We start from the raw sequence: 26,064 nt of genomic DNA, 5'->3' as shown, positions 1-26,064 counted from the left end.
TCAGGTTTCAAAAGTTTATTCATTAAGTTCTTAAAGGAACACAATAGGGTACTTACAGAGACTGGTTACTATTCTTGGTGAGCTCACCAAACTAAATTTCTCCATGTAACTGAAGGAAAATACTGTGTTTACAGTAACATATGAAACAACTTTCCTATATAGCTATTTTCAGATTGAATCTTATTGTTTAATTCTTGTCTCTTGGGAGATTCCAGAAATCAAGGTCCACAAATCTGTTTGGCTGAAGAGATAAGAAATTTCAGTGGAATGGGTTTAGGAAATCTGGCTTCTAATCTTAGCTGTCTCACAAATAAATGTGTAATGATGGGGAATTTACTTAACCTTTCTGAGCCTACTTCCTTATTTAACAACACATAGTTATTAAATGCCTATTAAAAGCCAAGTAGATGCTAAACACTTAGAGATCTAACAGTGAACATAATGAAGACAGTCCATGCTTTCACAGATTTCAAGTCTGGCAAAATGAGGGGTTTAGGCTAAATTACTTCTAAAACCTGTTCCTGAGTTAGCATTCTATGATTAAAATGGGATTATATTCATATGTTCTGTGGTTTGAGGTTAATACAACAATGATTTTCAAATGACCTTGACAAAGTTGTAAAGTATTAAATATTTCCCATATGAACACTGGGAGGATAACTTTTAAATCATAAGCAGGTTTTACATATTTATCCATAAAGTGATTCAACTATGGAATGATGCATTTTTAGCACTATGAAATCAATGTCTTGAAATCATTTTTCCCTTTCTATAATCTTGAGCAAATTTTATATAATCTTGAACAAATTCTCTTATCTGAAGTTTTTCATGCATTCAGGTATTTTGCATGATGTCTGATGTGATCGGTAATAAAGGTTGCAATGAAGTAGTAGCTATGATCATAACCCTAGAAGACAAAAGAGAGAAATGGTAAGATATTTACCAGTCAAAAACATCGATATTAAGGATGTTAAAATATATCTCTCATGTCACTTAATTTTCTTGTAAATCCTGAAATTACTACAGCATGAGGAAGGTTTATAATCAAAATCAAGCTTATAAGTACTTGTACTTCAACATTTTCACTGGACACTAAAAGAACAGCAAAAACAGGAAGAAAAAGAAACACGGCATAGCCTAGTTTCTAGATGCTGCCATTAATATGCAAAGAGAGGAAGTAACACACTAGCTAAATGTACAGTATAAACAGGCGATCTTATCAACAAGGAATAAAAGAATTTAAGGAAGTCAGGAACATAGGCAAGAGGTTTCAACTCACAGAAGAAACACACTAACATCAGTAAGATGGAAAATATTAAAATACAAAAGAAGCACACAAAGACAATACAGAGAAAGAGCAAAAACCCACCAAAATGGTTAAACATTGTTTGGGAAGTCAAACAGAGCCATCATAAGTCTAGTTAGGAATTTTACCTCCTACACAAGACAAGCATATCACATGTTTATTCAAGGAAAAAGGAATAATTCATCAAACCCTGACATCCCTTAGCAATAAACCACACTGGGTAAAGTCAGTAAACTATTTTGAAAACTATTCTGAAACAGAGAGAAAATGTAATAAACATATCTTATGCTATCTAGTTAATAAAAACCACATCTAAATAAATGGAGAGGAGATGCTTCCTTGGGGCATCCTCTGAGTATAAGAAGACACTTTCAAAGGAAAAAGAAAAAATGAAGGTGGGAAGAACCTAAAGGGGTTAATAAACTCCAGGTAATTTGGGGGCGGCCTCCCTTCCAAAACACAATGAAATGTGGATTCTGCCCCAACACCTGTGCATGACAGTCCTTAACGTGACCGAGTTGCTAACCTCATGTAGTTTCACAGAAATTTAATGTAGTGCACAGTTTCAGGCACACAAGGGATGCCTACGACTATTCTAGTTATTATTTATTATTGTTATTTTATTAGAGAAGTTCCAGGATAAAACAAAGTTATAATTTTGCGCTCTCAGGAGTATACTGCAAGATTATGGTATATTTTATCTAAAATACAAAGCCATTGTCCATAACTTCCAGAGTGATATTTAACAGAAGATCCACTTTTACAAGAAAATAGAAAATGGCCTATCCCAACATAGCGAGAAAGATTTTTTTTTAAGAGAGCGAGCATGTGTTACATGAGCAGGGGGTGGGGCAAAGGGAGAGAGAGAGAGAGAGAAAACTGATTCCCCACTGAGCACAGTGTCCATTGGGGGCTTGACCTCTCAATCCTGAGATCATGATCTGAGCTGAAATCAGAGTCAGATGCCCAACTGACTGAGCCACCAAGGCACCCCAAGATTTTTTTTTAAATGTCAACTTAAAGGCAAGAGAACACATTAAACTTCTGGCATAAAAGATGTTTATATAATTTGAGCTAATTTTGTCATTCTTGATTGGTTTTCCTGTTCTATTTATTGATATTATTACATGGGTTAAGGTCCTTTCACTGACTTCTTTGAGTTAGTTTGCTATGTTTGCCAAGCAGCTCGTGCAATTCCATAGATTCACTGACCCTTGAAGGAGCCTTGGTTTTGTCTTGTACCTCCCACTTTAAATCGAAGAATCATCAATAGCAAACTCTCTTAGAGTATAAAAATAAATGAACACATTCTTTCAATCTTCCCTCAGCTCTCAAAAAAAGCAGCAGTGCCCCAGCAGTATGATGAACACCTATTCTAACAAGCATGTTTTCCCCCACATTTTCTAGACCCAGTTAGAAAAGCTCAGATATGAATCCCTGGGTTATTTAGTTTCTTCAGGATACAAAGAAGACCCCTGAAAGGTGCTCACTTGTTTATTTCATAAGCACATCCTGAGAGTCTCGGTGCCGGCTAACTGCGCGAAGCAGGAGCACACAGGGACATGAGATCCCTGCACTTCTGGAATTCTCAGCCATGTTCTTACTATTCTCTAACACGTACTGCAGCGGCCAAAACAGCCTCTGAGTCTTCGAAAAGGGCCTGAGACTTGAAGAGGTGGGATAGATAGCCTTGCTTCAGTGTTGTTTCTGGAAGTTTCTGTCAGGTCACTTCCTTACAATGTAACTTCAACTAACTGGAAATAAGACATATGAAACTTCGAAGTAAGATCTGATCTTTGAACGCTATCAGAATTCTGCTGTCTAGTGCTTTTTCAATTTAGGTTTGCTAAAGCCAAAACAGGAAAAGAAACATTCTATGAGGTAACAGACAAATATCCCTATGCACCACACTTACCTTTCAATTATTTTTCGGACAGTAGAATATAAAAATAGATGGTGAGCACTTAACACCAAAAAGAGGTAAATAAATAAAGTTGGGTAAGTCATGTACATGATTGTAATAATTCTCGATCTTCCTCCTTAGTTCACATATAGTCCCTGTTTTTCTCAGTCTACTTAATGCTTCACTGCTCTCATTTCTTTTTTTTAAAGATTTTATTTATTTATTTGACAGAGATCACAAGTAGGCAGAGGGGCAGGCAGAGAGCTGAGGGAGAAGCAGGCCCCCCGCCAAGCAAGGAGCCTGATGTGGGGCTCGATCCCAGGACCCTGGGATCATGACCTGAGCCGAAGGCAGAGGCTTTAACCCACTGAGCCACCAGGCGCCCCCACTGCTCTCATTTCATAAGGAAAAACAGTTCTATTGTATTTATACGCCAATGATATGGCAGATACGACTCTGAGACCTGAGGTCATCTGAAGTCAGTCAAAGTTGGTCTGAAAAACTTTAAGGCAGCTTCTCCGGAGCCATGCCCAGTCATGTCTACTCAGTTGCTCATTCAATTACAACTTCGGACTGTGTGGTTTGCTTTTAACCTGTACTTGCCGGAAGGAAAGTAAACAACAAATTCTGTCTGAGCTAAAGATTGTGGCTGGTAATTTCAATACTTTCCCACTTTTTTTTTTTTTTTTTTTTAGAACTGAATGTTTTGTCTTGACTCATTAAATACACCCAACTGTGTTTTTTTAGTTGCTTAGGATATAAGCATTTCAGATATAAATAAGTTGATTTATTTTGTTCCCCTCTAAGAATTTCATCAGTATTTTATTTCAATGCTGATTTTATAACAAACTCCAGAGATCTTTTTGTCTTTGCTGGCAGGCTAAAACTTGATTGTTGGTAGTAACAACAGAATTTCCTGGCACCGCCTCAGGGGAAGAAGAGGCATCCAACGCTGCTGGTGCCAAGAGACGATTCGGAAAGAAACACGGTTTATTACATTACTTATAGCTATCGTTAATGTAGTTAAACACACTACTTCATCATCAAATTTGTATTTGGATTTCTCAGTTGGTTATTGACTAAAAACATGTAATTCTGGTGTTTATATTAACCTAAGAAAATACTATTACTTTAAAGATGGACACTCAGAGAAAACAAGATAAATTTAATATATTGGTTTTTGACATATTTTCCCACATGATCTATATATACACAAACATATACATGTAAATATTATATATACATGTAAATATATTTGTAAATAAATATATCATATATATGTATGTTATTTACATGATCAAAATATTAGGGGAATTAAATTTTATTATTTTATTATATATATAAAATCTTATATATAATATATAATTATATATAATATTATATACATAACCTTATATATTATTATATATAATATGTATATTATTTACCTGATCAAAATATTAGGGGAATTAAAAAAAAACAGAGAGACTGCTGTGATTTGTTGTATAAGTTAGATCGCAGGTTATACATGAATTGTCCTTGTGTTAGCTAATTCCATGCTCCTCGGGAACACTGCTTCACCTTGCTTGGGAATGGTTAGACTGATCACAGGAGGACGTGCATTTCCATTCAAATGATCTTGCTTCCAATTCTGGTTCTACTGTAAATTAGCTGTGAGACCTTAGATACATTAATACTTTTCTGAGCCTATAAAATACACAGACAGGAGCATATATGCAAACCTATGGCAAACTTAATGGGGAAACACTGAAAGCTTTTCCTCTAAGATCAGGAACAAGACAAGGTGCCACTTTTGCTACTTCTGTTCAACATAGTACTAGAAGTCCTAGCTAGAACAGGGGGGCAAGAAAAAGACATAAAAGGCATACAATCTGGAAACATATAAAATCATCTCTGTTCATAGGTGATATAATCTTATATGCAGAAACCCTGAGGATTCCAAAGTAGTAAGGTACAAAAGCAGCACACAAAAATCAGCCACATTTTTATACACTAACAATGCCCCTAAAAAGAAAATTATGAAAACAACTGTATCATTCCACTTATATGAGATACTTAGAGTAGTCAGATTTACAGAGAAAGTGGAATGATGGTTGCCAAAGGTTGGAGGCAGGGAAGAAGAAATAGAAATTAGTGTTTACAGGTATAAAGTTTCAATTTTACAAAATAAAAAGTTATGAAGATGGATGGTGGTGATAGCTAAACGTTATGAATATATTTAGTAGCACAGATGTGTACATTTAAAAATAGTTAAGACAGAGGGGCACCTGGGGGGCTCAGTTAGTTAAGCAACTAACTCTTGATTTCTGCTCAGGTCATGATTTCAGGATCCTGGGATGGAGCCCTGTGGGGCTCTGTGCTCAGAGGGGAGTCTGAGGATTTTCCCTGTCCCTCTCCTCTTATCCCTCCCCTGCTCGTGCTCTTTCCCCACCCCCAAATAAATACAAAAAACCCTTTTTAAAAAAAAAGCTAAGGTGGTAAATTTTATTTATAGAATTCTGACACAATAAAAATGTTGAAAACAAACAAACAAAAAAACCCCCCAGATAGACAGGACAGCAATGGTCGCTCATTTGGTCCCATAAAGATAAAATGAGCTAATGCTGTGAAAACGTTTTGTAAACTGAAATGTACCACACTACACACTGACCTAGATTTAGCTGGACATATATCATCATAATTATACATTTTAGATCAATGTGCCTGACACAGTACCCTAGAACATGAATGTTTTTTAAAATCATAATCATTTGTAATTTACAGTGTTCACTTTTTCATCCTGAAATATTTTGTTTATATTATATTCCAAAGCTTGTGAATAAGGAATTTTAAAAAACTAGAAGTAGAATTTCTTTAATTTAACGATTTAGCATTGAGGTACGTAAGTAGTAGAGAGTCAGGAGTCTTTTAGTCAAAGAAAACTTGCAAACCAATTGAAATTCAGTAATTATTCTTAAACCACAAAAAATGCCAAGCAGCACAATGGATAGATTAGCAACTAACTCAAACAGTATAAAGTGCCTAAGTGTTCGTGAGACAAACAGTTCACAGCTCCTGAGGCTAAGATGTGTATATGAAGTGGAGAGTAATTAAGGTAGAAGCTTCTACTTGCTATTTACTGTGTAAACAGCTCTGTGTCAAGACAGACACAGCCAGTAAAGCTGCACTTGAAGTCGTATTCATGCATGAAGCTTCTTGTTCTTCACTGGTTCTATGGTGGGACAAAAAAAATTATAAATACTTTTCACTTCTGAAAGCGTTCCTCTTTCTGTGGGATGTGATGCTAAGTTAGTAAGAAGGCTTTCACTTTAAGTGTCTTGTTATAATTAAAAAATTCCTTACTAGAGGTAGCTTTTCAAATTCTGAAATATAAAGTATTATGGAATCTTGCTTATTTATTTATTTATTTAGAAAAAGAGTGAGTGAGTGCGGGGAGGGGGGTGCAAAGGAGAGGGAGAATCTCAAGCAGACTTGGAGCTGAGCATGAGCCAGACATAGGGCTCGATGTCACAACCCTGAGATCATGACCTGAGCTGAAATCCAGAGTCAGATGCTTAACTGACTGAGCCACCCAGGCACCCCTGGAATTCTGCCTTATACTTAGTTACTTAGAACAAGCTGAGGTTTCCTAGTACTTGCCTCTTGTAGTCTAAAAACAACAGGGACTTTCTTTTCGGTACAGGCAGCTATGAAGTTATCAGGTAGTAACTGTCCATCTGTAAGGAACTGGTCATCTTTCCCTTGATCAATCAGTATGTCCAGCTGAGAACTTGGGTAGGACTTCACAAGGTGGGTAGCATCATAAGCCTAGAAAAAGAAAAATACTGAAAAATAAATTTGAAAGTGCCCAGAAAGATGTTCTTCAAAACAGACTGCAGTAAAACCAAATAGAAATTTAACGTTATTTAAGCTCTAAGGATGATTAAATCCGAAAAATGCTTTCTTGTTGTCTTGCCTGGTTTTTATTTATAAGGTCTTCAGAAATCTATGCCCCACTTATAGCCTTCTTTACTTCTAAGCAGTCCTGGGCCAGTGGCAAGAATTCTGTATCTCAGCACTCTTCATAGAAGAGACTTTTTTCTTCTAAACCTTTGAGGTTCTTAATCACCTCTCCACTCCAAAAAGAACAAAAACAAAATTGTAATTTTTTATCTTTATAAATCCCTCCACAAATTGACTATTTCTTCTAACTTATTTATATCTTTTTCTATTTCCAGATATTTTCTATTTCAAATAGTCTATTTTGTTGCCTCTTCTTTTTGGCTCTAATTCCAGACTTAAATACATTCAGCCTTCTTTTCTGTGGTCTGTTGAACAGCACCAAATGTCTCCTATCCCGGTGAGCTTCCAGGAAGATTTAATTTAAATAATCTGAATCATATAAACAGCCCCTCAACATTTGTTATCTGAAGAGCTGCCACTAGATACAAATGTATATTTTACCATCCACCTTTAAGTATTCTTGATTATTAATATATATTCAGTAGCCATAACTTCTATGCACCAAATAAGACAGACAAAACCCCAGATTTCCCTTCTAAAGTATTCTGTTTTTTAAGACTTGCTTTCTTTAATCTTATAAGGGGACAATGGAAGGGGATCTATAAAGTCCAACTAGTGCTAAGTTCCGTGATTTCATACTTCTGCATGGCCTCCTTATTCTAACAGTAAATTAAATGATAGCCTAAATGCAACATAATTAAGATGGTAAAATCGACTGTCCCTTAGAGAAAAATTATATAATTAGATTCCTTTATAGGTTACCTGTGCCTCTACCTCTCCCCTCCTTACTTCTAACCAGTTCATCTTTTCCTTTCTTTTTTTTTTTTTTTTTTTAAGATTTATTTATTATTTGACAGACAGAGAGAGTGAGAGAAGAAAGTTCAAGCGGAGGGACAGAGAGAATCCCAAGAATACCACTTGCCGAGTGGGGAAGCCAATGCAGGGCTCCACCCACAATCCATGAGATCATGACCTGAGCTGAAATCACAAGTCGGACGCTTGACTGAGCCACCCAATGACCCCACCAGTTGGTCTTTTACCCAACTCCCATCAGAACCTAAGCTCCACGTGGATGAGAAAGGTTATCACCTTCGTGACCTAAGATCGCAAACTCTACACAGGCTCTGCACAGTAGCCAGGACCCCAAACACCCAAGTGCATGCACTGTCAGCTCACAAAGTACCTAACAGTAATCACTTCCTGCATTCTTCCACTGTAATACAAATCTAAGCCTAAACGAAATAGAATTCTAGTCTGGTGACTCAAGATTAACTCTCCAATTTGTTAGAATTTCAATGACCCATCTTAAATAAAATTAGGATCCATGTGTGAATGACCCTGAACACACAACAGCAGGACAAAAAAGCTTTTTTCTTCCCTCCACTCAAGTATTTTCTACTTGTTAACATGCACATGATGAATGAATGGATTTGCAAAATATTCAAACTCTTGGCAACGTTTGCAAATAGCTTATTTCCGCACAAAAGTCACACAGGTCTCGAGAAAGAGCCATTTTTAAAATTTTCATTTTGAAGCATTTGGTCCCCTGCTTGAAAAAGCAATCTTGCTATTGGGGATGTGCACATAAATATACATCACACAGTATCTATTTTTAAAGACTTTAAAGCCTGGAATTTAAAATCCAAATCTGAGACATGCTGGATTTTGAAAGAGATATGTGAAATAATTAAAAGGCTAGGACTCATGCTTCCTGTGTACTTGGTTAATAAGAGGCGAATTCTAAAGTCAGCAATAAAATGTGGTATTTTCTGGTAATGTTAATTTAGAAACAAACATAAACATTAATCACTCACAGAAAAAAGAATGTAGTTTCAGAACATCCACCACAATTCAATACAACTAGAAAATAGGGCTTTTTTGTTGTTGATATCGTTCTACGTATATGCTTTTGTTAATTATTTTAACTCTGGATCTTTCAGTGAGTTAGGAATATAATGTCTGTGGTGTGTAGCTTTTTCACAGGTTTGAAAACCTAAGAATGAGTATGAAGACAGCCACCCCAGTACCTACCTTCCATTTACTTTGATCTGTTCCCAAATATCCACTAAAGGCTTTTTTGCCCCAAGGACAGAGCACTGGGTTGCAAATGGGAGCAAATGCCGACACAGACTTCAAAACGAAAGGAAATTTAAAAACAAGTTATATTTTGCAAAAAAAAAAAAAAATGAACATTTGCAACTTACTTAAAAACTCACAAGTTCATCTGCAACTTGCTTATAAACTCTGACTTGCCATGAAAACTTCCTTGTGAACAATTTTCTGTTGGCTAGATGAAGCACTCAGATTGCACGCCTCTCCGTATACAGCTTGTGTGTGTTCCGTTAAAAGAGCTAATTAACCATATGTGCCAACAGACTGTAAAGCAATACCTTACATTTTTATTAAATAAGACACAAACACAAGTTTGTATTTTTTTCTATTCACTTTTTCCACCTAAAATTAATGAGTAGTACTACAGAACCATTTATAACCACCTTTGTGAACATGTTATTAAATCAGACACACATTATTTCTCTTAAGCAGGGCCAAGAAAGCACTGAGCAAAGCCCTTAAATGTTTGTGTTCTATGCAGTCCTGTTTTTCACTGGATAAGTGTCAGAGATGGAACCGTTCAGTTTCAGAGCGCTTATCAAAGTATGTGTTTATCAATGTCTACTACCTTTTTTAAAGGACAAAAAAACAACCGAATCTGACTTTCTCCCTTGGATGTAATAAACTAATTGCCTTATGTACAAAAAAATAGAAAATAAGGCCTTAATTTAAAAACCTACTGTCAAGACATGAATTAGCTCAACTTTATAATAATGCCTACTAAGAAAAAAAAATCTGGTGCCACAATAAGAAACTGCTATAAGAAATACTGTCATTTCTTAAGGACACACCTGAAATGGCTAAGACGTTCTTTCTAAGAGAAGGAAATGCATTAAAGAAATCTTGAGCTATCTGATAGTCCTGGGATGTTAAAGACAGACGCAATCCTGAGATTATCACTATTTCATCGTTTCCTTTTTCAACATGACTGTAGGCAGCCCTGACCAGGAGGACATTTTACATATGGTGGTTATTCCAACTTGGCTTCTTTAAACAACAGAAAGTAAAGCGACACAGTTTAAAATAAATGAATGGAAGACTGAGTGTTATTCTTCAGTTAAGCTGCAATCCAATTTTCATCAGAGGCAATGAGAAGAGAGAATACTTAAACTGTTACAAATCATGAATATCTTCTTCTACCTCAGAAAATCAAAGTCAACTTTATGCGGGGGAGGGGGGGGAGCCTAGAAGACTACAGTTTGAATAGAAGCAACAAAAATTGTTTTATCATATTTCTAGTAGACCAACTGTGATAGAATTCCTATACTTCTGATTCTGGAGCATAGAATTGTGTGGTCAAATTTTATACTTTTCCCTTACAGCCCCATGAAACTCCCCACACTAGGAACGTTTAGTCCCATAAAATAATATCTTAATTTCATTCTTTGAAAGTTCCTGACTTGTATTACCCAAGAGAAATACTTGGCCACTGAAAGCTTCGGTAATCTTACTTTGTACTTTCCAGGATTCTTCAAAGCACAAATCAGAGCTCCATGGCCTCCCATGGAGTGGCCAAAAATAGACATCCTTTGGGGGTCCACTGGAAAATTGGCATTTATGAGCCGGGGAAGCTGGAGAGAATTTAATAGTGTGACAAAAGATGAAAGAAACAAGTTTAGACTTTTATATAAAATAATTACATATAATTTATAAAATAATTATATAAAATAATTTATAAAATAATTATATAAAATATATTACACATATAATATATATATATAATATATAAAATAATATATAAAATAATTACACAATTAACACTTCCAAATCACAGTCCCAAAATACTACAAGCTAATAAAGATGAAAAAAAAATCTCAGGTAGAGAAGGATTATTAACGTATCACTGGAAACAAGGAATCCTCAGAAAGCAAATTAAAGATGATGCAGAAAGAGCCTTTAAAAGTGTCTTAACTTTTGGTCTAGTAATTTCACTTCCTGGCATCTACTCTAAGGGAAAAGTCTTTAGGGAGAAAGAATTATACATACAGTCACTGTAGTAAAATGTATTGTGATAAGAAATATATATAAATATGTAAACATCCTACATTAGGGAAAACTAAATATGACATATGACAGAATATTATGCAATTATTACGGCTATGTTACAAATAGAGTACTCAAAATTATCTATTTTATTCAACTAAAAAAAAGAACAAGATGAAAAAATTTTTACAACTGTATGAAAACTGGTCATACAAAAAAAGCCTAGAATATACCAGGACATAGTTATTATTTGGGGCATGGAATAATTGGTGATTAAAATTTTATATTATTGTTTCTGGGTTTTTATGGTATACATATTAATAATTAAAATAATAAAACTTAGAAAAATAAACTGCACAAAAATATTATTAACAGAAGCAATATTTACCCTTACCCTTTCTAAGAAAGCCTTAGTTAATCAGTATAAAATACATCTGAATAAACCAGCTGCTAGAGTTTTTTCATATATTGTTTTCTATGTATACTCTGGGTAGTATACATAGGTATCAATATAATTATTACCCTCTTTAAAATTGTACTTAATATTAATTTAAACCGTAGTAAATAAGATTACCTACAAGGAAACTTTGGAATGTTCACTAAGATAATCAATAAATCTGTACCAAATAGATTCAACAGTTCCATACCCTGGTTTAAAATTCTCAGGACTAGAGGGACTTTGTGTCCCACACCAAACTACTGGCAATCGTCGATTAATAAATACAATGAAATTACCTCCTCAGTTACATAAGAGTACATTCTGTAGTTAGTTTTCCAAGGATCTTCAGTGGCATCCACATAAAATCCAGCACCGGTGCCGAAGTCCCAGCTCTCATCTTCTCCTTTAATATTGCAGCCCCCTAGCAAGGACATATCCCGTGGTCTCATCTACTCCATGTTTAGTAACACTCCTTTAAATGAATCTGACAGTGCATTTGTATTTGAGCTGTTCACCAAATATTGCAGTTCTCTGCCTTTTGGGGCACATATGCCCTGGCCCTCTTGTCCCTGAATGGGGCCACGTGACTAGTTCTAGCCAATGAGGTGGGAGAGGAAATATCCTTCTAGGCCGGAGAATTCACTTTACTAAGGTCAGGCACACTGGCTTTCTTTGCAGATGAAGTGCTCTCCTATGTATTCTGAATATTTGGTTCTTCACGTTTACCTGTCTAAGGATTACACCCTCTCTCTATTCTTCTAAAACGTGTTGAGATTCCTTCCCTGAGGACCCTCCACTATTACCAAAACTTCTTTTCTCTTAGAAGGGAAGGGAGAAAAATGCTTGTGCTCAGATCACTATCTTGCATTGAAAACACTTCCTATGAACTTTGGAATCATTCCATCTTATTTCCCCTATTTATTCATCCCTCAGTGGGATTTTCTTATAATCTTTAAAAATTTAGTAGGTTTTATTTTTTTTTTAATTTTTTTAAAAATTTTATTTATTTATTTGACAGACAGAGATCACAAGTAGGCAGAGAGACAGGCAGAGAGAGAGGCAGAGAGAGAGGAAGGGAAGCAGGCTCCCTGCTGAGCAGAGAGCCCGATGCGGGGCTCAATCCCAGGACTCTGGGATCATGACCTGAGCCGAATGCAGAGGCTTTAACCCACTGAGCCACCCAGGCACCCCTAGGTTTTATTTTATATGCTTGCAGGTGGTTAAAAAGCCAACTACTGGGACTATTAATAGAATCACATAATATGTAGTTTCAGGAAAATGACCTCTTCATGATATTCAGTACACTCATCCACGAACATGGCATTTTCCCATTCATTAAAGTCTTTGTTTAGGATTGTTAGCAAATTTTATATTTCTTTAAAAAAATAAATCTTCGCATTTTACAAGTTTATTCCTAGGCATTTAATATTCTGATGCTATTCAGAATTAAATTTTTTATTACATTTCTAATGAGATAAGTCTTACGTTGGTGTATATGTCCTGTGAAGGAAATGCACTACTTCCCAAGGCCAGCCACTTATCTTCCAGATAATTTTAGCTCCCATTTAATAAATTCTATTTCCTGAGACTTCTAGGGTCACAATGTAAGTTTTAACTCTCTAATGGACTGAGTTCTCAAATATTTGATAGTTTCATCTCTCTAAGGTAAGCATGCTAGTTATTTATATTAAAACCAATACACATTAAACTGTCTGATGAGCAGATGAGAAAAGACCATAATTTTTATGTGACAAGAGAGTTAACCTATGGAATAGAAATATTTTTATGCATTTTGGCACTAGTGCCAATATGATATATTAACTAAGTTGCTCAGTCTCTGTTTTGCAGTGTCTTAATCTATAAAATGGGAATAGCAAAAAACTCTCATGAGAGTGAGGTCATGAGCAAGATTCACAGTGAGGAAAATATAGAGCATGGTATTTTAGAGTACTGATATCATCTGAAAGATTAATAGAGTTAGTAGCCAAAAAATAAAATAAATAAAATATAAGGTAATATTACATCATACCACTTACGACTTAGTCTGAAAGATTTGTATTTCTACAAAGGATCTCTGGACTGAGAACACTTACGAGGACTGGTATCTGGAGCAATGATGATGAGGCCATGTTCGGAGGCAGCTTGCTGATAACCAGCCTTTGATATAAAATTTTGTTCTGTGCAAGTCAAACCTGAGGATCAGAAATAGTGTTATCTCATGCTACCCTGTGAATGGTTTATAAGATGTAACCCTTTTATAATGCAGGAAAAGAAGCTCATTTAGTATTATTAAAACACTTTTTAAAAAAAATAATTCTAAAGGAGACAATAAAGTTCCCTTTCTCATAAAATTTACAATAATATTAATCTAAGAAAACTGTCTTACGTTAAATGCTCCCACAGCAGTCCTTTCAAAGTTACTCACTAAAGTTTCAATTATCGAAATCCTTAGGACCAGAGATATTTGGGAATTCAGAAATTTTCAAACTGTGGAATGGCAATATGGTGTGGAAGCCAATGTGCTCTCAACCCCAGTGGAGCGTTGTCAGACATGCTAATGAAACATGTCACTATTCCTGCATCGAAACATAAATATTCATGATAAGTCATCATAATACTGTAAATGACTCAATTTTTATTTTTTTATGTATGGGTAGTCCTCAGCAACAAAATTCAGCCTGATCATCTCTGTATTCCTTGCTGTTTTAAGGAGAAATGGTCACCACATACCTTCCTTAAATTTTCCAGCTGTTTCTGCCCTTTTCCCTAGGTATAGCCTCTTCATTCAAGTGATGGAAGAGATGACTGAATCCTCTCATTACAGAAGGGCCAAGAATAAACCGGCAATAGATGGATGAGCTAAGTACCACATAACCCAACACCCTTTTTCCAGTGGCCAATGCTAAATATCCCCCTACATCTGATAATTAGTGACATCAAAGCTTACTAGTATGCACAATGCAGTATGAATGAACTATGAGACACTTTTATAGTTTCCATTTATCCCCTAGCGGCCAGCCAGGGGCTGATGAAATGGTTGCTAGTGAAGACTAAATTAATACATGATTACAAGATACAAAGTTACAAGTATCATTGGATGACGTGTTCACGTTTAACGTTAGGATGCACATACTTTCACGAGTCCTGGCAGGAGAACAAAGTCCTTGGTTGTCCACCATGTTCCTTCCTAGTACATATTCCAGAGATACAGATGCCTCATCATGATGGAGAACTACCCCAAATACTGATAAAAGGGCAGTGGTCTTGATGACAGTGTAAATGTATTCAGAGGCAAGGTAATAGGGTAACAAGAATGGGTTTTGGATTTCAGACAGGATCTGGTTCTAGAGATGTTACTCACTTACTGGCTAACCAAAATCAGGCAGGTAACTTGAATATTCTGAGCCTCAGTTCTTTCATTTGTAAAATGGGGATAATATTGTTATGATTATCTCATAGCATGGCTGTTGAGGACTAAATGTGATAATGTAAAAAGCCTTGAGTCATGTCTCAGACCCAGTGCACAGTGTCTTACACTTGGGAAATGTAAATGTTTAGCAACCAGAGAAAAATTCGTCTTTTTTTCCTAGTCAAACACAAATTCTTTGATGAAGGTATTAGGAAATGAACTGCAGACTCATAGAAATAAAGATAATTCTACTAGCAGAATTACTCTCAAGAATATAAAGAGGGTTACTAATTAATATTAGTATTAGTATACTAATCTTTATCAACTAAGCTTACTTTATATGAAGAGCTTTGGGGATTTTTTGGCTAACAGCTTTACTGAGGTAGAATTCAGAAGCCATAGTATTCACCCATGTGAAGTGTACAGCTGCATGACTGTTGGAATACTGACAATTATGGAACACTACCGCTATCTAATTTTAGAATATTTCTATCACCCCAAAAAGAAAACCCATACCCATCAGCTGTCACTTCCTATTTTCTCCTAATCCCTGCCTCCTCAGCCCTAGGTAATCAGTCTTTATGGATGTTTGTTCTGGACATTTCACATATATGGGACTTAACACTATGTCATCTCTTGTGGATGGCTTCTTTCACCTAGCATGGTTTCAAGGTTCACCCCTGATGTATGCCGCATCTGTGCGGACTTCATTACTTTTTGTTGTTGAGCAGTAATTCCACTGTGTGGCTATACCACATGTTACTTATTTAGTTAGTTGACAGACAGGTTTGTTTCCACTTTTTTGCTATTTTAAATAATGTATAACGTAATATATGGACATTTTGTATGAGTTTTTAAATGGACACATATTTTCAATTCTCTTGGGTATATGGCTAATGAAGAGCTGTTCTGATGGTCACCTTGACTTGGGAGATGCAAACCATGCCATCATGACCATCTTTTAGAATTTCAGTTTGGAAGCTTTCATTCAGTTACCTTAGTAATTTTAGAAATATAACAATTGATGTCAGTCTGCCATTGTTTTCCTTCACCTTATCAGGAAACTAATATCCTGAAATTCTTTTGCCATTATTTCTCAAGTGTATAGTCTGACAACCTTAATTTTTTTTTTTTTTTTTTAAGAAAATCAAGCCTTAGGTTCCAAGGTCTATGTTCTTCAGAATCTCACTATGGAAATTGTCCTGTCATGTGATATAAACAAACACAAATTCTGTTTTTTACTCACAAAGCTCAAATGACAGGTCTTATTACTCTAGTACCTCTTACACAATATCCTGGTACTTCTGATCTAGGTTATTATACTTAGAGCCAGGAGAAAGGACTCCAGCAGCTGTCACCAGGAACCACATGCAAAAAGAACAGCGGGAAGATTAAATACAGCGCTGGGCTGTAAGTCAGAAAACTTGTTCACTCTGTCACGTGATACTGGTCAATACATAAGTTCTCGGGGCCTGAGAAACAGTTACCTATTCTACAGATTACATGACTTCGAAGGCCACCATCAGTTACACAATACTGTTTCTAAAACAAGCATGCACTTTTGTTCTTGTTGCTTTTGGCAATACCCAATGCTCCTCCTGCAAAACCAGTTTGCTTTTTTCAATCACAGAAGTGGTTTGTTGGTTACAATCAGATAGACACTCAATTTTTACCTTTTATTTCTTTTTATTTTTTATTTTTAAAAAATTTTTACCTTTTAAAATGAAATGTTTATTCTCATTTTAAATGACTGGTATTTGGGGCTTTTCCTTGGTAAAGCACACGTAAGAGAGGATTTATTAAAATCCAAGCTATAAGCAATTTTAAAGTAACAAAAATAGCACTCTATGACATAATTCGGTATCTATCAAGTCTCGCCTTATGTTTGCTTCTAAAGATAAAATGCCAAAAATGTTTTGTGAAAAAATTAGCAGATAGCTTCAAACTACTGGTGGCAAAACCTAACTCTCTCATATTTCATTCTACAGTCTTTAATATTCACCACTGATTAAGAAGCTTTAGTGTTCTTCTGTGATTTTCCTGTTACCAGAGAAGATTGAATTAAAATTCAATTAAAACATTCTAGAGAAGACTATAAGAACTTACTTGTCTATAGTTTCTAATTAGCATATCATGGGTATTCTGGTTTTACCTAATATTGTTCTATTCGAGTGGTAAAATCTCTACAAACTTCAGAAATTCTTAGGTAAGTACAAATTAACTTTTTGAAGCTCTCGCTATTGAGTCCAGAGTTTTCCATTCTCTATTAAATTACTTGGTTTAATTTTAAAAGAAGTGAAATAAATATAAATCAGTAGGTCTGAAATTATTCTCAGCATAAAGTAAGAGTAGACTCTAAGTGGCTCTTAAACGTCTTTTACAAATGGCTCAGCAAGCATACCAGTAAGTCAAGATAAAAGAGTAAGATAAGGCCGTTAAAAAGAAAAAGGAACTCCTTCCTAAAACTCAAATGTGTAACACTTACCAGACAGCCAATACAGTGCAGGGCATTTTTCAGTTTCTGCCTTTGGTGGTAAGTAGATACCAAATTTCATTTTGCAGCTCAGTTCAACACTGTAATTTTAACAACCACGACAAAAAAAAAATCAATGCCTCTCACTGGTTAAAGACAGAAACATAAAATAAGTGATTTAATGTCCAAAATCAGTAATTCCATCAACATTTAAGGAATATACCTTGGCCCTTAAAGAAAAAATGGGGCCAAATTAGCATACTGATCTATTAACCAACCTGGGTCTTTGCTGTGCATAGCATATATCATTTGGGGGTGGAGGGGAGATAAATTAAAAGAACAAATGTAATACCCTCAATGTAGCACCAATATTACTAAAAGAAAAATTGCTTTTGTTTATAAAGAGATGTGTGAAATAACAAGGTTTTATAAAAAAATAAGTCCTAAAGATCTTATATCACATGTTTGTTCATGGGGACTGAAATGTACCATATCTTTAATTTGTTCTTTGCCATTAATATCTTACTATAATCATTAATATCACAATGAGGTAATTTTGATAAAAACCACAGGTATTTTTCCATGTAAATGGTAATGTGTGTAACAATTATCTTCCATGGGTCTATTTAAGAAATCAAATAGATGGAAGCAGAACGAGAGATACCTAAAATTTTATCCTCTTGGTAGTTACCTGTCATGTTCAAAAACTTTCTGCAACCCTTCAAAGCACTTGTTGCTGGAAATCTCCTTCAATGCCATTCTTCCTTTATTAGTAAAGATTAATCTCATTAATTTCTAGAATATTCGTTCCTGAAAAATTTGAAACAAAACTGTTTTCAGATGAATTATCCAACATACAACTGTTTTCTACTGAGACTATTTTTTTCACTTGCTAATTTTCCCTGATAAATAACATTAAGAAACTGACTCACACTTATGCTTGTTATGCATTTTAGGAAACTTTAGTATGTCAATACTAATTTATTCAGTAGGGTAACAAGCTTTTTCTTTTTGTGGACTGCCCCAAATTCTTTTCAGAAAGAAGGAGAATATATACTAATTAACTACTTTAGCTCAGAAGATCAAAAATTGTTAATAGTTTACCTGTCAACTGTAGCAAAGGAATCAAAGAATTGGTCTTACTCATTATAGCTGATTTTTTAAAATGGGAAGAAAATGATGTCACCATAATGATTTGGTAACAAGAAGTGGTAACATTTATTGAGCATTTACACTGTGATCACCATTTAGCTATATGCACACCCAGATCGAATTCCTTGTGCTATGAGAGTGTTTCTGAGAAAGTGATGCCCAATTTTTAGATCAACAACTCTCCTTTTAAAATGAACCAACAAGTAAAACATTGGTGAATTAAAAGTGCAGCTTATCGATGGGAGATTTTGAAGTCTGGGAATTCCTCTCTCTGAGACAAATCTTTTAAATGTTCATACATAATTTTAAAGGTAAATGTTAAAATACCACTCGTTATTAATTTTTAATAATACAAAAAAAGGTCAGTAAACTATCCTTACCAGAAGTGCCTGCTTAGCGAAGAGGAACCAGCCTGTTTCTGATGTGTATCCCTCAGGAAGGATTCCCTTCCCCTCCTGATTATATATAACCGATTATAAATCAGTTAGCCGTACACATTAAATAGAAAAATCCTCAGACACTAGGGACAGGTATTACCACTCTTGTGGTCTTCTCTGTGAATAAGTTCCACACAATTTCTACTGACACTCTCAGTAACAGTCTATTGACCAGTTGCGGTGTTAGGGTTACTCTAAAAAAATATGTAACAATAATCTTAAAAAGTTAATCTTGGAAATGTCTTTGCGAAATTCTAAATAAGATTAGTTTCAAGCCTACATTTTAGTAATTTCCTCAGTAAGTCTAAATACTAAATACTCAGTAAATCTAAATATTTAGTTTTGCATTGGAAAGCTGGGATTCGAGCCAGGAAGCCTGACATCAGAGCCCCTACTTTTCACTGCTGTGCTCTCCTGCTTCTTTGGAGGGTCTTTACATATTCTCTTTTTTAGATGCTCTGAGATTGACTATTAAAATCCTATTAAATTCATAGGATTAGGGCTTACGATTATAGAGAAATTACCTTCTATTCACAGATTTATGCATTTAATCTGTAAGAGATCAATTCTTAACAAACTGCTTACAAAGGTTACGAATTATTATTAACTTCAGCTATTCTTGCTCATGATCCTGGCTTAAATAATTCATGAACACACACATGTAATTTTAACATACTTACATGAGATGAAGGAATAGAAATTTTTTGCTAAATTAGTCTATAAGAATGTCCTATTTTCTTAATTTTAGTAAGGGATATGTCTGCTTTCCCAAGCCATGGCACACTGAGTATATATCTAGCACATAAGAGATAACTAATAATTATTTGTTGAATTAATGAATAATTTATTTTATTCACTTCTGACTACCAACTATGTGAAAGTTTTAAAAATCAGCTTGTCCTTCATCTTTGCTGTTCTATGCTTTGTTATTTATCTTTTTTAGTAAAGCACTAGTCTACTACTTGTTTTGCCTGCACCAAAGGATAGATGATCCTGAAAAAATGAAAAAAGAAAGACCAAGTGGCTTATAAACAGGACATACTTTTCACAACACAGGTTACACAAACATGTGCAGGGCACAACACATTCTGAGCATAGACATTTTCTTGCCTTTACCCTGGCTAAGGCAGCATGGCAAAAGCTGAGGGAACAGCATCACTCCATTATCTCAGCCCCTAATCTAACTACCTTGATAACCTATTTTGCCACAAGGCAGGTCGTTCTGTCAAAAACTTCTGCTGGACTAAGATCCCTATGTAGAAAGTTGTGGGGGAGGGGGTGGGCGGCGCCCTGGTGGCTCAGTGGGTTAAGCCTCTGCCTTCAGCTCAGGTCCTGATCTCAGGGTCCTGGGATAGAGCCCACTATTGGGCTCTCTGCTCAGCCCGGCAGGGAGTCTGCTTCCCTTCCTCTCTCTCTGCCTGCCTCTCTGCCTACTTGTGATCTCTGTCTGTCAAATAAATAAATAAAATCTTTAAGAAAAAATAAAAGAAAGTTGTGGGCTTTTTTCCTTTTTAATTAAACAGAAAAAAAATTTTCAAGTGTCATTTGTTAGTACAAAATATAATCAACCGCTGAGGGGGAACAAAACAGGAGTGGGGGCTAGAAGAGTAGAGAGAAACAGAAAGCCTAGAGCTGTCTGGCTAAGACGTGCAGATGGAACAGGTCATGCAGGGAGAAAAGAGGGAAAAGAAAAGGACTTCAGGACTGCTGGGCTGGCAGGCTAGAAAGGATGAACTGCTGAGAAAAATGAGAGGGCTTATGAACGACACTGAAGGGACTGCTGCGACACTGTAAGAAATAAATAGAAACTTAGTACATATGAAAGCCTGTCACCATCATTTGTCTGTCGGATGTCTTATTTCGGTTCTTGGATATTTTGCAGGAGAAATGGACTGAAAGAGTGGGGCGAATAGCAAAACACCAAACAGATCCCTTTCCCAAGAAAAACCCCAAACAAAAACAAATAACGACTTCATAATGCCAGTGGGTGTTACACAATTTTTCTAGAGAGTCAATGAAATGAACAGCAATATTTTTCAGCGAAGAAAGGTTTTCTCAAGTGCACTGCCAAGCCAATCAGGTAAATACTATTAAAGAGAAATCATCTTTATTCATGAAGCATTTATTCCCCCAGAAGACCAACTTGTCAAAATCTTAGTTTTTCTTTTCTTTCTTTATTCAGGCTAAATACCATCCTCTTCCAGAAATCTCTATATATTCACCACTCTTTTCTTCTTTTGATGAGCCCCAGAAAGTGTCTATCTCTCCCTGTGTTTTGTTCCCATTCTTCCTGACTCCTTGTGGACTTTGACCCATTTCTTCACTTTCAGGGGTCTCCACCGGCTTTTACAACCTACACAGGTCTCCCCAGCATCATCGGATTATGGCTCTGGTGACCATCACATCTCTGTTCAAATCCTCTCTCTCTTCAGAGAAAACTTGCGATCTGGGTTCTTCCACTCCTCCCCCTTCTCCTCCCATCTCCCTTTCCTTTTCTCTTCGCATGCATTCTTTCCCTAACTCCCATTCCCCATGTTTCAACCACATTTCCTAAGTGGAAGAACCGAAATCTGCATCTCTAGACCCAATCATTCTCATGCATTAGTGCCAGAATTCAAAGGTCTTGCTACACCCTTCTACCAAGACACGCCACCAGCTAGTAAAACTCAACACATCTAAAACTAAGTGTGGGGGCACCTGGGTGGCTCAGTTGGTTGATTTCGGCTCTTCACTCTTTCAGCTGATTCACTCTCGATTTTGGCTCAGATCATTATTTCGGGGTCCTGAGATCCATCCCCATGTAGAGCTCTGCGCTGGGCCTGGAACCTGCTTAAGACGCTTTCTCTCCTCCCCGCATTCTGCCTCTCAAAAAATAAAAATAAAAAATAAATTTAAAAAATAAATTTAAAATTAAGTGTCTATCTCCCACCTTCAAACCAGTTTTTTCTTCCCTTTTCTTGCCTCTTTTCATCCATGCCTGTCTTGCCCAATCTATGTGTAAAATCTCTTAAAGCTACCCCTGCTTTGAATTCCCACTGCCACCATGCTAATTATACAAAAGAAGTTAAAACTTCGGCTCCTACTTTGTTTGCCTCTTGTATGTCCCACTAAAATCAATCCTGCGTGGAAGCTGAGGGCTTTAATACACATAAGCTTACCGTTTAATGGATACCTATACACACACATTACATATTCAGGCCTAATGTGACCTACATGCAACTGTTAAGTCATTTTGACTTATTTTTATTTGATTTTTAAAAATTGTGATAAAAAACATATAACATAAAATTTACTGACCTAACCATTTTCAAGTGTATAATTCAGTAGTGTTAAGTATATTGTCAATATTAAAAACGTGGTTAGCTTGCCCACATCACCAGCAGAGGAGAAATCTTGGCCATCGCCAAGCTGTAGCTGCTGCTTCAGGTGTAGAAGGAATCCCACTCACCTAGTGGTTTAAAATCACTAAGTCACTGAAATGAAATTTAATGTGAATGAAAGTCACTGAAATGAAAGATAACTAATTATTATTTCAGGTGTGATGCCATCGAAACTTCCTAAAATTGAAACTATGAAGAACTGACAGAAAGATAAAGATGAATTAAACTCCATATATACTTTGGTCACATTTTAACCGTGTCAAGCCAGTGTCTCTTTTCCTTTATAAAAATTCACATGGCTGGCCCATATAGAAATTTTTAATCCACCACGGAGGAAAACATATAGCACCCATGAATACCAAACACCTTAACTTGGCTTTCAAAATTGTCTCCAATGGTCCCACATTATTTTTCTGGCCAAACTTTCTATTATCTTAAGTCACTCAAACTCAATTATGCAGAATCCGAGGATAGTCTGGATGTTTCTACTGGGCAACTCTATTCAATGCCATGGTGTTAACAGTTTCAGAGTAGGTTCTAGAGCCAGACCCTCCAGTTTCAAATTCTGGCTTCATCACCTACTACTACTCATGACTTTAGACAAGATAGGTAATCTTTCTATGACTCTTTCCCCATCTATAAAATGGGAATATAATCTGACAGAGTTAATCCCGAGACTAAATGAGTTAATTCATTATCAATTATAACACTACGCATACAAATGTTAGTTATAATTAATCCAGCAACCTCGAATGCCCCCCACAGTCCGCTCGGCCGACGCCATCAGGCAGTGACCTCCAGACGCCACCAGAACTCGGACAGCATTTACAACACGAACAGACTAACAAAGCGCTTGCACGTGCGTGAGCAGGTGCGGGTTTCCCCGGTTCCCAGGGCCCTGAAACGCGCTCCCGCAAGTGCTACGACCGCCCTGGGTTCTGTTTTTCACTAAACTGGGTACAGAGCTACTTCAAGCAGTGGCGATCGGGTCAAAGGGCGGGACAATCTGGGCAAAATGGAAAGAGCTAAATAAACGTAGCTGGTTCAGAGACCGCAGACCCGAGCGCCCTGCGTTACACCAATGTGGAAGTTCAGGGAAGAAAAGAGATTCGGCCCGAGGCCTGCGCTTGCCGCCAAGATCCTGGCCTCGCCGCCCAGCCCTTGGCCTCCAGCGTCTCTGGGTCGCGATCGGGATCCGGCCCGCAGTTCCAGCGATTGAGCCTGCTCTACTCGCCTCTGGCCTCAGCGTCAGCCCCGACCAGGCCCCGCCGGGTCCCGGGTGCAGCCAGAGCCGCAGACGAACCGAGGATACCCAGAGACCTAGCCCGACAGAGACCTACCTCGGCGACTGTGGCAGCGGGAAAACTACCGGCAGCCAGGCGACGCGGAAACTCGGGGCCTCATCATGGCCGCCGGGAGCCAACGTTTGGGGTCGCCCAGTCTCGACCCCGCCCTCACAAGGCCTGCTCACATTCGGGTCCCACCCGCTGCGTCCCTTCTCCGGGGCCCCGCCCCAGATGCGGCTCCGCCCCCAAGGCTCCACCCTCCCTCACCAAACACTTCTTGGTCCAATCCTTTTGAGATCCCCCTCTTGTTGCTCCTGGTGTGGACTTCCCGGTCGGGGACCAGCCTGCCCCCGCGGGCTCAGGCTCTTCCCAGAGGCCTGAGGTCTGGCCCCAGTTAAGTGGTGGAAAGCATTTCCAAGTAGTCTTTGAGATTATTTTAAAACAAGATTATGTTACAGTGTCTGGGAGCCCCCAACCCATAAAATCTTTCTAGTTCACCTTCTTAGCTGGAGTTCAGCAAGCGTCATTTTAATTTTTTGTTTATTTTTAATTTTATTTTAATTCCAATATAGTTAACATAGTGTTATATTAATTTCGGGTGTACAGTATGATCAACAGTTCCATATATACCTCGGTACTCATCAAGAGACATGTACTCTTAATCCCCTTCACCTATTTCATCCATCCTCCCATCCACATGAAGCGTCATTTTCAAATCTCCAGTGACAGATTCATAGGAGACACACTCCACCAATGTTTCCTTTTCTCCCTTCTCTGAATTAATAGTTGCTGGTTGATAACTTACAGCAAATCGCTTAATTTTTTTATTCTTTGACTTTAATTTAACTGATCATGTGTGTACTTTGCTTTTTGAGAAAATTAAATGTGATCACAAAAAACCTTTTTTTTTTTTTTCTTTTAAACCCAACTGCTAGACTGAGTGTAAATAATACAATCTGAAAGGCAGGACTAGTTTCATGGGTGTGTAAGCTATAGTACAAGGTGCTTATCTCAGAAAGACCCTGCACTTGGTTTAATTCTCTGCTTGGTGTAATTATTTCCTGTACCACGTTAATAATTTTTTAACAAAGTATTCCCATATTTTCCTATTGCACTTAGCCCTGCAGATCATGGGGCTGACCCGGAGGAAAGGACTTGTAGCAGAAATGACCTCTGTTGGAGCTGATCGTATAAACATGGATGCAAGACAATGTCCTGTGGCTCATGCCCATTTTTGCCATAATGACCTGTGGACTGACCTAACCTGTGGCCTGAACCCGTGGAACTGTGGATCAATTGCAACTTAGTCCCAAAATAATGTTTATCTAATCAAAATAAAGATTGTATTCTGAGAAACTATTGAAGTGAAAATTTCTTTTTGCTTTCTATTACTTTTAAATATAAATCACTGAAAGGGGAATGTTCTTCAAACTGAGTTTCATAACTAAAACAAAATACCCATGTATGCAGTTATTTAGAACTGATAGGATATATTTGAAGAAAGTTAAAGGGTGTTTATTTAATAAAATGATTGTTGTGGGATGCAGACCAGCCTAACAATTATGAGCATGTAGTCTTTTTTGAAAGAGTTCTTGTGTTACAAGTATAGTATGATAATAACCAGGACTAAAATTTATTTAGCTCAACATAAATATTATTACAATAGATCCAGTAAATTTCTGTTTCTTCTTTGAAATATTTTCTATATATTCATACACATATATATGTATATGCACAGAGGCAAATTAAGCTGAAATAAATCAAGATTGATGTTTCTAAAATGAAACTGGTATTTAAAAAATGGATGAATATTAACTACTTAAAGAAATAGACCAAAAATTCTCTGTAAATATGTGGTTGAGAATATTTAAGGACTCTGAACTAAAATAAATAGGATATAATCTTAGGGAGTCAATAAAGAGATGTAATGAATGAGAAAAACTCAATTCTGCTTAAGGTCTTTGAGAAAGGAGATGATTTTTGGAGAGCCTGGAAAAGGCACTATAAATGAAGAATGGTATAATCTCTAGGGCATCAGCACTGTCCTACTTGAGAAGTGTTCTTATGGCTTTTCCACAGACTTGATTAGCGTTTCTCAACCTTGACACAATTGACATTTAGGGCCAGATAGTTCCTTGCTGTGGAGAGCTACCCTGTGCATTGTAGGATGCTTAACAGCATC

At 36.7% G+C, this 26,064-nt stretch overlaps 1 protein-coding gene across 4 annotated transcripts; it reads right to left on the bottom strand.

Moving 5' to 3' along the window:
* Positions 1-24,043, bottom strand: LOC111146910 (esterase D). Of its 4 annotated transcripts, none has more exons than XM_022502663.1 (10): positions 23,937-24,042; positions 21,914-22,080; positions 18,319-18,437; positions 17,640-17,728; positions 13,839-13,937; positions 12,042-12,166; positions 10,775-10,894; positions 9,243-9,341; positions 6,849-7,016; positions 1-907 (listed from the first exon to the last, which is right to left on the bottom strand). In XM_022502663.1, the coding sequence occupies exons 3-10, from the start codon at positions 18,414-18,416 to the stop codon at positions 827-829; spliced, it is 879 nt and encodes a 292-aa protein (XP_022358371.1). In that variant the 5' UTR covers positions 18,417-18,437; positions 21,914-22,080; positions 23,937-24,042; the 3' UTR covers positions 1-826. The 4 variants fall into 4 exon arrangements, with proteins under 4 accessions (XP_022358371.1, XP_022358372.1, XP_022358375.1 ...); XM_022502664.1 differs by having other exon boundaries at positions 21,914-22,074; XM_022502667.1 differs by lacking the exon at positions 9,243-9,341 and having other exon boundaries at positions 23,937-24,043.
* Positions 24,044-26,064: the final 2,021 nt, after the last annotated feature.

The sequence above is a fragment of the Enhydra lutris genome, unplaced genomic scaffold (genome assembly GCF_002288905.1).
Source record: "Enhydra lutris kenyoni isolate GAN:26980312 unplaced genomic scaffold, ASM228890v2 scaffoldscaffold15, whole genome shotgun sequence".
NCBI classification, from domain to species: domain Eukaryota; kingdom Metazoa; phylum Chordata; class Mammalia; order Carnivora; family Mustelidae; genus Enhydra; species Enhydra lutris.
The sequence above is the reverse complement of the archived record's forward strand: the minus strand, read 5'-3'. Positions and strand labels throughout refer to the sequence as shown.